The following is a 12,836-nucleotide window of genomic DNA, read 5'->3' on the forward strand; positions in this document are numbered from 1 at the left end:
AATTTCATACAAATACTAGTCACCCAAGAGAATGTCAAATACATAAGTAAATAGTTGAGTATGTTTCTATTTTTAACAGTTGGTAAAACAGAATCAAACACTACATAGTATACAAACAGCTCTTATAAAAAAAGTGGTCTTCCCCACCAAGACCTTTTTTTCTCTTGATGGAACTTTTCTTTTTCTACCCTGTTGCTGCTGAGCACAGGGAATATTAATATTCCATCTCCTCTTCTCTTCCTGCTAAAGCCTTCAGCTTCTTACTCTTATCATTATTGTATCAGTAAAGGAAAGAGATTATAATGAGAAATAAGGTTAAATGGGTTACCACATTAACAAAATAGGATGAAGGAAGAAGTTTCACCACCATATAATTATAGCAGTACTCCTGAGAAAATACTTTCCAGGTCCTAGTTTAAAAATGACTGTTGTTGATTGGTTGTATATATGTTTATACACACACACACACACACACACATACTTTTCAAATGATGGCATATTATATACAGCGCTCTGTTAACTACTTTTAAAAAAATTATTTTTTAGTTGTCAATGGATCTTTTATCTGTCTGTCTATCTATCTATCTAATCTATCGTGTTGAGGATTGAACCCAGGGCCTCTATCTATCTATTTATTTTTATATATGTGGTGATGAGGATTGAAGCTCTATCATTAAGCTATAACCCAGCCCTGTAAACTACTTTTTATAGTTAACATATCTTTAAGATCTCAGATCTTCCATATCAGTATATAAAGATAGGTCTTATTATTTTTACTAAATAACCTAATATTTCTTAAAAGTTTTAAAGTCAGTGTCTGCTTACTCAAAATATGAATACTAAAACAATTTACACAGAATAGAATTGTTTGCACCTAATTACTAAAACCCATTATCAACTTTTAGACAAACTGAACCTCAGTAGAGACACAAAAGACCAAGGAAAACAGCTGTTAGGTTCTAAGGAATTTTCAGGCTGGTCTAGGACCATTCTGGTCCCACACACTTGGGATTGTGTTATACCCCTGGTTTGAACCAGACCTGTCAACTTCAAGTCTAATAATCTCCAGGAAGCCAAAGCAGTATATTATGGGCCCTTTGGAGTATCCACAGGCCCACATCTTCAGCACTCAAACTTCTGAGGAGGTATAAAAATATACTCGGGGTTAGGGTTGTGGCTCAGTGGTAGAACTCTTGCCTAGAATGTGTGAGGTACTGGGTTCGATCCTCAACACCACATAAAAATAAATAACTAAATAAAATAAACTTATTGTGTCTATCTACAAATTATATATATTATATATATATATATATATAATTTTTTGGTTTTTTGTTTGTTTTTTGTTTTAAGTAATATACTGTCTCCAGAAAAGAAAAGGATAGCTCTTGGAAGCAAGGTATCTGGATCTACATTGGGCTTTCAAAGCATGGCTTATTCAATCTGATAGGTCTGTTTTATGAGAAAGGATAAAAAAAAATTCTGCCATTTTATTTCACCACTAGTTTAACTTATTCTATATTTATTCCTGGAGTTGCTATCTATACATTAGTCCATTAACAATTTTATTACCTACTAGGTTACATTTACAAAGAACACTTTAGTCAGTAGCATAAAAGAAGGAAGAAATAACATGATAATTTTATACTTACGAAGTGCCTGACAGCAAAAATGGAATGCGAACACCATCCACCACCACGATATTCCTCATATTGGGTTTGGCTAAGGTCTTCTTTGATTTGGGCTGGGCAGCTTTAAGATAAGGATCAGAGAATTATTAATAAAAATATATGAAATCAGATAACTTTCTACATTTTAAAATTTATTCTATTATCATTTTTTTAACGTGGTGCTGAGGATTGAACCCAGTGCCTCACACATGCTAGGCAAGTACTCTACCACTAAGCCACAACCCGAGCCCAACTTTCTACATTATTGAAGACAGTCATTTCTAAGAAGAATTATATCATTCAATGTTGAATTACATTGTTATTTACTAAACCACTTACACAAATATATATATATATATATATATATATATATATATATATATACACAAACATATACATGCACACACACACATACATACATATATGTATATGCACATATATATTGCGGGGGTGGGTACTGGGAATTAAACCCAAGAGTCCTTCCACCACAAGTTACATCCCTAGCCTAGCCCTTTTATTTTTGATTTTGAGACAAGGTCTCACTAAGTTGCTGAGGCTTATCTTGAATTCTCCTGCCTCAGCTGATCTTGCAAAGAGGAGTCTGGGAATACAGTTCACATGCATGACTCTAAACAATACTAAAGGTAAACAAAGATTAGCCACAATGATAAAGGTATTTATGTAATTAACAAAATTTTCATTTTATTGTGTTTGACAACCTATTACATTAAAAATAATCAATTTTTTAATATTTATTTTTTATGTTTTTTAGGTGGACACAATATCTTTATTTGACATTTATGTGGTGCTGAGGATCGAACCCAGTGCCTAGGCGAGCACTCTACCTGCTGAGCCACAAGCCCAGGCCCCAAAATAACCAATTTTATACATAAACTTGACATCAGAAGTCACAATTGTTTGATACTGTTCACTCTTCACATAGCTTGATATTCTTGACTTTCTATGTAGAAATAAAGCCCCTTGTGATGTGCATTACTACTCTGCAAAAACCTATAATACTTCAACTCTGTTTGACTCAATTGGCTAACTCTATTTAACTCAAAAAAGTAACATTCCTGCTGGGTGCAGTGACATGCCTGTAATCTCAGCAACTGAGGAGGCTGAGGTAGGAGGATCACAAGTTTGAGGCAAGCCGTTTGAGACAGTGTCTCACTAAGAGGCTGGGAACATAGCTCAATGGTAGCACGCTTGCCTAGCATATGTGAGGCCCTGGGTTTGATCACCAACACCACAAAAATTAGTTAATTAAAGAATAAAATGCAAACATGCACATCATTTTTTAAAAAGTAAATATTACTAAACTTGAAGAGTAAAAACTAAAATTCCCTCATTAATAATATTTCCTTTCCAGAGTAAATACTGTTAATTTGGTGTATGAACTTTCAAATCCTTTTGAATACATCCACATGCATAACTTGTATTACATATATTTTTCTGACTTGACAACAGAATTTGAAGACCTTTCCACATCTTCATGTTATTGTTAATGTTAAAATTCACCTGTTTATCACTCCATTAACAGTGAGGGAAAAGAAATCCTACATTATTACCACACTCATTGATGTCACAGGAAATACTTATGATAAATATCTATGGTTGACTTGAAAGAAACAGTAGTGAGAGCTAAGAGTAATGACAAAAAGGGTCTGAAGATTATCCTGGTAGCTCTATGGAGATGCAGTGGTAGGGGCTGGGGATGTGGTTCAAGCGGTAACGCGCTCGCCTGGCATGCATGCGGCCCGGGTTCAATCCTCAGCACCACATACAAAACAAAGATGTTGTGTCCTCCAAATACTAAAAAATAAATATTAAAAATTCTCTCTCTCCCCCTCTCTCTTTAAAAAAAAAAAGAGAGAGAGAGAGATGCAGTGGTAAAGGAGATAAAGGCAACAAGGAGGAAAGCAAGGAAATTGGTAGACCCAAGCATGCGATGCTGATGGCATGGTAAAGGCAGGATCAATGTGAACATAAAGGAAGGGACCAATACAAGAGATTTTATAAAGGAAGACTAGGTACCCTGGTGGACAACCAAATGTAGAAGAAAGGAAAACTGAAAACAAGATTATAAAGGAAGCTTATGGAGACTAAGCAACCCGATACAAAATAAGAACTGGTTTTGGAAGAAAGATGACTTCATTTTAAAATCTGATGTGACGGAGAAACAATCAGGTAGGTATGTCCATTTGGCCCGTAGCTCGAGATGAAAAACTAAACTCTGGAGTGCCACACAGAAAGTTAAAAGATATATAAAGCTTAGAAAGCATCACAGAGTCAAGACATACTTGCAATTTTACAGTCCCCTCTACAGGGAGCTGTCTTGTTTATAGTCCCTGCCAAAGGTGCTGCCATAAGTGGTTATGTCTCTAAGTCTACAGCAAAAGCCAGTCAGATTCAATGTGGGTAAATCAGACCTACCAACAATCAATCTACAGAGTGGCTGACCAGTGTGTTAGCCCATTTTGAGTTGCTCTGACAGAATACCTAAGCTCAGTACTTAGTAAAGAAGATTATTTTGACTCAATTCTGGTGTCTGTACAGTTAAAATTACATGGTGCTAGTGTCCTGGTGAAGGGTCCCTCTGGATGCATCACCATAAGGCAAAGAAGCAGGAAAGGAAATGGTCATGTGCCAAAGGGGCTAAGCACATTTTGTGGCCTCACATTATAACAACCTACTCTTGAGGGAACCAACCAGGGTCATAAAAGAACTGTATTAATTTTTTCTAAGGCTGATACCCTCAATGACCTCATTACCTTCTCCTGGGTGCCACCTCTTAAAGGTTCCACCACCTTTCAACATCAACACAATGGAACCAAGCTTCCAACACATGAACCTTTGGGGGATGTACTCAAACCACATCCAAACCACAGCCACTAGTTACCTATGTCATCTCCTACGAGTGATAAACTGCACTGGCCAGGTTCTCTCTCTCAGGAATCTAAGTGAAGAAGCATGGGAAGAAATGCCCATTAGTGGAAGCCAAAAAGATGCCAAGATAAAGAACCAAGGTAATGGTAAACTGAAGTCATCTGTTAGTCAGTGTTATGGGACAGCAAAAACAATGAGTAATCAAAGACAACAAAATAGTGAAGGCACACAAAAAGAAGCAGAAAGGACAGGAGAGGGGCATACCAGATGGTACATGAGAAAAGCAGCTGTTCCCACAGCTGTTTTCTTTGTTCCTAACATTTTCCCAGTAAAGTATGTAAGAACTCTTTCATCCTTAACTTGGGGGTCCACTGCCCACAAGAAAAAGATACTCGGCTACGTGCTTTGCTTTCTCTACACTGGAAGAGCAGAGTTGAGAGTCAGCAGGTAACCTTTCGAGGCAGTTTGAGAATCAAAGACACGGTTGTTGAGGGCCACAGCCAAGTCGGGATGACGCATGGCATTTTTGCCAGAAGTAGTGGTTGAGAGGTGACGCCAGCGAGCCATTAAGATGATGACTTTTGAGTTCTCGCGAGTTCCCGTTGAGTTCCGGTTGAGCTCTCGCGGGGATTCCTGAAGAGTTCGCATTGGTTGGGGAAGTGCCAGAGAAGGGATTTTCTGGTTGGTGTGTGGTGTGTCTGGAGAGAAGGCCGCGTGCGGAGAATAAAGGAGTTCCTGTTTGAACCTACAAGGCTGTGTGGAGGCTCGGTTATTTTGTGCCCAGCCAGACTGTGGCAGAAGGTGGTGGGGAGTGAGGTGCATGCTCCAGAGAGCCAGACAGATGGTGTATAAGAGCAGGGAAGGCAAGGAGAATGAGACAGGTTGATGTTTCAATCCTCAAGGCAAATGAGGACTGAAAACAGGCCACTAAATTTGCAGATTACTTATGACTGACCTTAGAAAGAATAATGTGATAAAAAGACAGATGATACATGATCATTGTGCTTTTCAAGAACTGAACATATACTCTTTTTATACATTTTCAGATAAAATTTGAATTCTTCATTCCTCTAATGAATTTCGTACTTTACTTGGTTCCTCCTTAACAATCTGAAAGTATTTTCCATGACTCTTCAAAATATAAAAAGTCAAGCAAGTTCCCAGTCCCTTACAGCTTTGCTTACTTCAACCTCCTTACTTTTTTTTGTGTGTGTGTATGTGACGTTTTTGGGGTATATAATCTTTTTTTTTTTTGCCCCAACCTCCTTACCTCTATTCAGGGACCTTTCCATCCGTATGGTCCCATTTCATCCAATTTTTTCAGGTCTCTCAGGTTACTTCACATTCTACCTTCTAGTAAAACTTTCCTGATAACTGTGATTACCTGTAGTCACTGCCTCTGAACTTCTATGGACACCACTAGGGCAAAAATTGCCTACGAAACAATTCAGCTTATTAAAAAGTAAATTAAACTAATTCTATAAACCATTTTAAAAACATTTGTTATTCATTATGTATTAAACATAATAAATATGTCTCCCAGAGGATTCTCATTGTTTTTCATGTGCACACTGGCTCTTAGGCACATCAAAATTTTCTCAAGGGCAATAAATCAGCTCCTTTATATGTATTCCACTGTGCTAAGGGTACACAGTAGAAATGAATCATAAGAATCTGAATTAAGAGTGTTGAGAGCCACAGCCAAAGGGGCCCCAGCAAACTTCCAGCTGCCAGCAAACTTCCAGCTGCCAGCTGATGATTGGCTCACAGCGGCCCCAGCAACATCTAGCTGATTGGCTCCTCTGTGGAGCTGCTCATTGGGGGACTTCTTTGGCTCCGCCACGCAACCCAGCCAATCAGCCTCAAGAGCAGGAGGATTGTGGGAGGTGGAGAGACTGGTGTGGGGGTGAGAGGCTTGTGGAAGCCGGTGGTGGCAGTTGGGCTCTGAGGGTTTTTTCCTGAGGAGCTGTTTTGTTTGGCGTTTGTAGTTCTAAAAATATAAAAGTTTGATCAGGTGTAACTATTGCTGCTGTACCATTATTTGACCCATCAGTGAATATATTTGGAGCATTCATGATAGGTGTTTTTCTTGTCATTTTTGGAAAAATTACAGGATGCAATGACCAAAAAGACAATAAAGGATTAGATGGTAAGTGGTTATCAAATGAAACATTAGATTTCCACATGATTATTGCCCAAGTATTTAACTCATTAGCTAATTCATCAATTTGATTCATAGTATATGGAGTAATAATTTTATTGGGAGAAATTCCAAATACTCCCTTTGCTGTTTTTATTGCTTTGAGTATTAATTGTCCTACAGCCTCAGGATACCTAGTAAGAATAGTGTTAGGAGAATAAGATAAATGTATCCATAATAATGGACCTTCTTGCCAAAATACTCCTGTAGGAATATTTTTTGTTGGTAGTACAATAAATAATAAAGGCAAACTTATATCAATTCTATCCAAAGGCATATTTTCCATATATGTTTCAATGATTTTTAATGCCTTTCTTGCTCCAGGCGTTAACATTTGGGGTGAATTTGGATCTGATGTACCTTTTAGGATATCAAATAAAGGTCCTAACTCTCCTGTTGGTATACCTAGATAAGGCCTTATCCAATTTATGTCTCCTAATAACTTTTGAAAGTCATTAAGTGATTTGAGTTGATCTACTCGTATTTGAATTTTTGGTGGACGGACCATGGGTGAGGAAAATAGAACTCCTAAATAATTAATTGGAAAATTTAATTGTACTTTATCTATTGCTATCTCTAGATTATAATTTTTTAATAAGTTTGTAAGTATGGCATAACATTCTAGCAATGTGTTTTTAGCTTTGTGTGCTAATAATATATCATCCATATAGTGAAATATTTGTAGTTCAGGATTTTGATTTCTAAGTGGCTGGATTACTTTGTTAACATAAATTTGACACATAGTTGGGCTGTTAGCCATCCCTTGAGGGAGTACTTTCCATTCATATCTCTGATCAGGACCTTCATGATTCAGTGCAGGGATAGTAAATACAAAACGTGGACTATCCTCAGGATGAATTGGAATTGAAAAAAACAATCTTTAATATCTATAACTAAAACATACCAAGTTTTTGGCAAAGCAGACAATTGAGGAATCCCCGATTGAGCAGATCCCATAATGACCATTTCATTATTAATGGCTCTTAAATCTTGCAATAATCTCCATTTATCAGATTTCTTTTTGATGACAAAAATGGGAGAATTATGGGGAGATACAGAAGGTTGTATATGTCCTTCCGCTAATTGTTGTTTGACCAGATCATGGGCTACTTATATCTTTTCTTTAGTCAAGGGCCACTGAGGAACCCATACTGGTCTTTCTGATTTCCATGTAATTTTTATTGTCTCAGTGGCCCTTTGTGAAAATCCAACCCATGTCTGTCTGTTCCTTGATCTATTTGTATTGGTGCTGCTATACCTTGTTCTTGTTTTTCTAATCTTTTTCCTTTCCTAAAACCTTGTCTAGCCATAATAGTGGGTGCATTTTGATATTATTTGTTAATGTCAAACCTAATTGATCTAAGACATCTCGTTCCCATAAATTTACGGGAAGATGATCCAATACATATGGCTGTATAGTTCCTTCACATCCTTCAGGATCCTTCCAATCTAATACCGTTGCACTTCTATGGGGATTAGTCGCCACTCCTAGGCCTCGAAGCATTTGAGTGGCTTGTTGTAATGGCCAATGTTTTAGCCATTCTTGACGAGAGATGATGCTAAGGTCTGCACCTGTATCCAGTAGCCCATTAAATTCATGTCCTTGAATATTTAGTTTTAGCATGGGGCGAGAATCTAAATTTAAAGAAAGCATAGCCCAATCTACACCTGTGGAGCCTAATCCCTTGGAACCTCTTTCTACAGCATGACTGGAAAATTTATCATGTAGGGTTGGTATTATTAGTAACTGTGCTATTCTATCTCCTGGTGAAATTACTGATATACCCTTTGGAGAACTGGCTATAATTTTTATTTCACCTTCCTAATCGGGATCAATTACCCCAGGACTTATCAAAAGTCCTTTTAGACTAGAAGAGCTGCGTCCCAATAATAAGCCTACTGTTCCTTTGGGAAGAGGTCCTTTTACCCCTGTGGGAATGATTTGAACTCCCATCTCTGGAGTTAGTACTGATCTGGCGGAGGCGCAGATGTCCAACCCTGCGCTCCCTCTGGTTTGTCTGATGAGGGATCTGATGGACAATGTGTCCTGGTCACTACCCTGATGGGGTTGCTGGGTTCCTCCAGTGCTCCATATATTTGTGGTTTGGGGCCCCGGAGCATTGGGGCCCCCTGTCCATTTTTTGGCAACGGAGCCCGATGCCTTTGTCCACGATATTGTGGATAAACACCTTGTCCTTGTTCATTTTTTGATAATGGAGTACCCTCTATGGTGGTTTGAGAACGGCATTCATTAGCCCAATGTAATGGAGTGCCCTCTATGGTGGTTTGAGAACGGCATTCATTAGCCCAATGTCTCCCTCTACGGCATCGTGGGCAAATACCCGATATTCTACTCCTTTGATACCTAGTTTTGTTAAATCCTCCTCCTATGGGGCAATTCCTTTTAAAATGTCCTGTTTGTTGACAATTGTAGCATGTTCTTGGCCTGGTATATAAAGCCTGTTTTACTGCAGCTGCCACAATTTGCCCCTGTTCATTAATGTCTCTGGCATCTAAAGCCTGTTTTACTGCAGCTGCCATGACTTGCTCTTGTTCATTAATGTCTCTACATAATTTAATATATGTGTTTAAATCTTCCTGTTTCCATGGTCTAATGATATCTCTGCACCAAAGATTCGCTTGGTCATAAGCCAGTTGTTTTATTAATGGCATTGCTTGTTCTGTATTCCCAAAATTCTGGTAGCTGTTTGAATAAGCCTATCTACAAATTCAGCGTAAGGTTCATTAGCTCCTTGTATTACCTTAGATAATTGACCTTGTAAACCTCCATGTCCTTGTAAAGTCTTCCATGCCCTAATCGCCTCTGCAGCAATTTGTGAGTATACGCCAGGATCATATGCAATTTGTTGCTGCTGATCCTCATAAGGTCCCTTTCCTAACAACATATCTAGATTTCTCTGAGGATAACCAGCTGCTGCATTTCGCCTAGCCATCTCCTTGCAAAATTCCTCATTGGCAACCTTCCATAACAGGTATTGACCTCCATTTAGCACAGCTTTACACATACTAGCCCAATCTGCTGGCGTCATGTTCAAGTTGTTAATGGATTCGACCAAGCTTACAGTGAAGGGTGCTGAATTAAGAGTTCTAACAACAATTTCTTATTTGCAAATGAGGAAGGACTCGATGACTTCAAAATCTAGGATTCAATGACTGTCTGATTCATATCTTATATTCTTCACGTACAATTAAAATCAAAGAAGATAAAGATGCATCAAGAATTATATAGCTGCTATATTTCCATATGTATATATTTAGAGAGAGATGTAAACATAGGTATATATCACCAGCAAAGTGTCATGAGCCATTCTGGACAGGAGCTATGTATATGGTGAGCCAACCATAGGCTGTATGTGAGTGAACTATGAACACTGAGCACACAAAGTGGACTGGACATTGCCTCCCATTTGGGCTGTATGTGTCCTTTTCACTTGTTCTGCCTATGATTCCCACACAGCACATGGGAAGGGCATAGCCTTCCAAGATGTCAATCTGCTGACAGCAGACATCATGAAGCTAGACTCAATCCCCTGAAACCTGACCCCTTGCCTCATTTGAACAGCTTCTCCCCAATAAAAGGGTTCAGAACATGCTCCTCACTCTTTCTTGCCTGCCTTGCCTCCTTTGTGGGGGCTGAGTCAGAGAAGCCATCACAGAACCCAAAGAAAAAGGTATTTCTCTGTCTTTGTGTGATTATTTCGTACCAGCCCAGTTCACCTGGAGTGACCCTGACTGATTTAGTACTGTGTCATCATAGCAAGTAGTCAAAATTTCCTGGAACACATAGTTCACCAGAAAACATCATCAATGAATCCTATACTCCTTTCTTCTAATTCCTTCATCCTAACAGCCCAGTCAAGCAGGGACATTTACATGAGTAAGAGGAAATATTAGTAACAAAATTACTGCAACCTAAAACCTGCTCAGCACTAGCACATGCCACTACCTGCCCTCAAATCAGCTGGTCACATTTCTTTGTTTTATTAGGCGCCTTATTGCACCATTATCATCATCAGTGTTAATACAAACCACTTATAGGACACCATGTTAGACACTGAGGACACAGAAAACTCGTCTCACAAGAGTTTCACAATGTAGTTGGGCAGACAAAATATAACGAAATAGTTACAGAGCAACATGAAGAACAGTCTCAATGCCACATAAATGCCTTCTTTGTAGGCATTCAGAATGACCTTCTCCCACTCAGCAAGATTAGGTCTATTTGTGTGAAAGTGCACAGCAAAGGCCTGGTGCACATTTGAATTAGGGAAAAGGTGAAATGAGACAGAAAGAAATTATTCTTTGTGGAGCTAACAAAAATCTACACTCTAGTTAGAATTTATAAGTCATAGAAAATCTACTTGTTACATGACAACATGAAACTTCTCTAATTGTGATTAGGCACAGATCTCTGAGAATATAACAATACCATCTTGAACTTGAGTTTATAAAGGGCTTTGAGATATCTTCATAGCTATATAACATTGTCAAGATTAGAATTATTTCTTATTTAGAGGAAGAAACTAAAGCACAGGGTAGCAAGGTGACCAATTCAAGGCCACACTGCCCAGAAAGTATAGCTAGAACCCAGTACAAGTCTTCTGACTCTTGGAAGGTACTTTTTCTATTCTTATGTAAGTAGAAAGACCAACATATAACCAAAATGAGAGGTATAGGTCAATACAAAAAAAAAAAAAAGGCAAGGAGAAAAATGCTAAGAATTTGTCAGGGTATTTTTGGCACTGACCAGTGAAGATATATACCTAAAGCAAATTCTGCAGAAGCGTATATTCAACCATGAAGAAGCCTAATTCACTGGTTTTACTGAGGGTCTAAATGACTATATCAAATCAATAAATTTCCTTACTTTTATTTCATGTTAGCTAAACAATTTTCTTTTATTAACTAGTTCCCCTCTATATCAATAATACCTTATATATGGGGTAAGAAGATATTCAATAGAGAAGCCTATCACTAACTGCAAATTTTAAAAGTTAACTTTTAGCTCCATAATGGTCTCAAGGCTACTTGTAAACTAATCATCTCTAGGACTGATAGCCACAAGGTAAAAAAACCGACCAACAAGTTTATGGAAATTTCATGAATCCAATGAGCTTCAAAACACAAAAAACTATCTCCTATCTTCAAGCCCTATAAGTTTTGTTTGCAGTGGTGTGAATTGAACCCAGGGTATTGCACATACTAAGCAAATGCTCTACCACTGAGCCACATCCCCAGCCTAACCCATAATGTTTTGAATTTGAAGGTAATAGTGATGTTCATGTTGCTGACAAAAAGAGAACTAGCAAATTAGTTTTGGTTTTTACTTAAAATTCACAAATATAGAATCTAACACTTAAATAAGAAATGTTTGTTTTTTAAATTACTGTACCTGAGAGAGCTAATAGCTGGGAGGAACAGCTTAGAGGTCTTACAGCTGAAAGACAAAATAAATTATTTACAAAAAGCAATATCTTTCAATGTCTGTGTAAAGTGCTCATAAATCCAAATCTAATCTTAAAATTGAACAATTATACTTACAAAATCTGAGGGCCCATTTTGATGTATTGGGAAGGTTTTTTAAAGTGGAAGTCAAGATGGAAGTCATTTTGAAACCTAAAAAAGAGAAGAACAAAGTATATCCTAGGTTATTTGAGCAATCTGTGGTCTATAATCTCTGATAACCATAGCTAATAAAAAACTAGTCTATCTTTTTTCTAATAATGACATTATAATAGCTGTACTGTTATAGTTTTCACACTATTATAAGCACTAACCATAGAATTCTCACAATGACCTAAGAATCAGGCATGATTATTATAGGTTTTTGTGAGATGAGGGAACAGAGGCATAGAGGGATTCAGTGACTTGCCCAAAGACCCAAAGCTAGTAAGTAGTAGAGCTGGGATTTGAACCCTGGCAGTCTAGCTCCAGGTTTGTGCTTTTCTCTTTCAGGCCAAAGAAACAGACTGCTGGACAGAACCATGAAAACAATAGTGTTAATCCTCTGCCTTTGAAGGCTGTGTTGTGATTATATAGAAGGCTTTATGGAATATCTG

At 37.9% G+C, this 12,836-nt stretch overlaps 1 protein-coding gene across 3 annotated transcripts in view; it reads right to left on the reverse strand.

Moving 5' to 3' along the window:
- Positions 1-12,836, reverse strand: part of Hadhb (hydroxyacyl-CoA dehydrogenase trifunctional multienzyme complex subunit beta) — a 43,247-nt gene that overhangs the window by 23,914 nt on the left and 6,497 nt on the right. For all 3 annotated transcript variants that reach the window (XM_078029543.1, XM_005322567.4, XM_040271459.2), the window contains exons 2-4: positions 12,319-12,393; positions 12,170-12,214; positions 1,650-1,749 (exon numbers count right to left, since the gene is read on the reverse strand). In XM_078029543.1, the coding sequence (XP_077885669.1) occupies positions 1,650-1,749; positions 12,170-12,214; positions 12,319-12,385 (212 nt within the window). In that variant the 5' untranslated portion in view covers positions 12,386-12,393. The remainder of the gene's footprint in view (positions 1-1,649; positions 1,750-12,169; positions 12,215-12,318; positions 12,394-12,836) is intronic.

Source organism: Ictidomys tridecemlineatus, chromosome 12 (assembly GCF_052094955.1).
Source record: "Ictidomys tridecemlineatus isolate mIctTri1 chromosome 12, mIctTri1.hap1, whole genome shotgun sequence".
NCBI lineage: Eukaryota > Metazoa > Chordata > Mammalia > Rodentia > Sciuridae > Ictidomys > Ictidomys tridecemlineatus.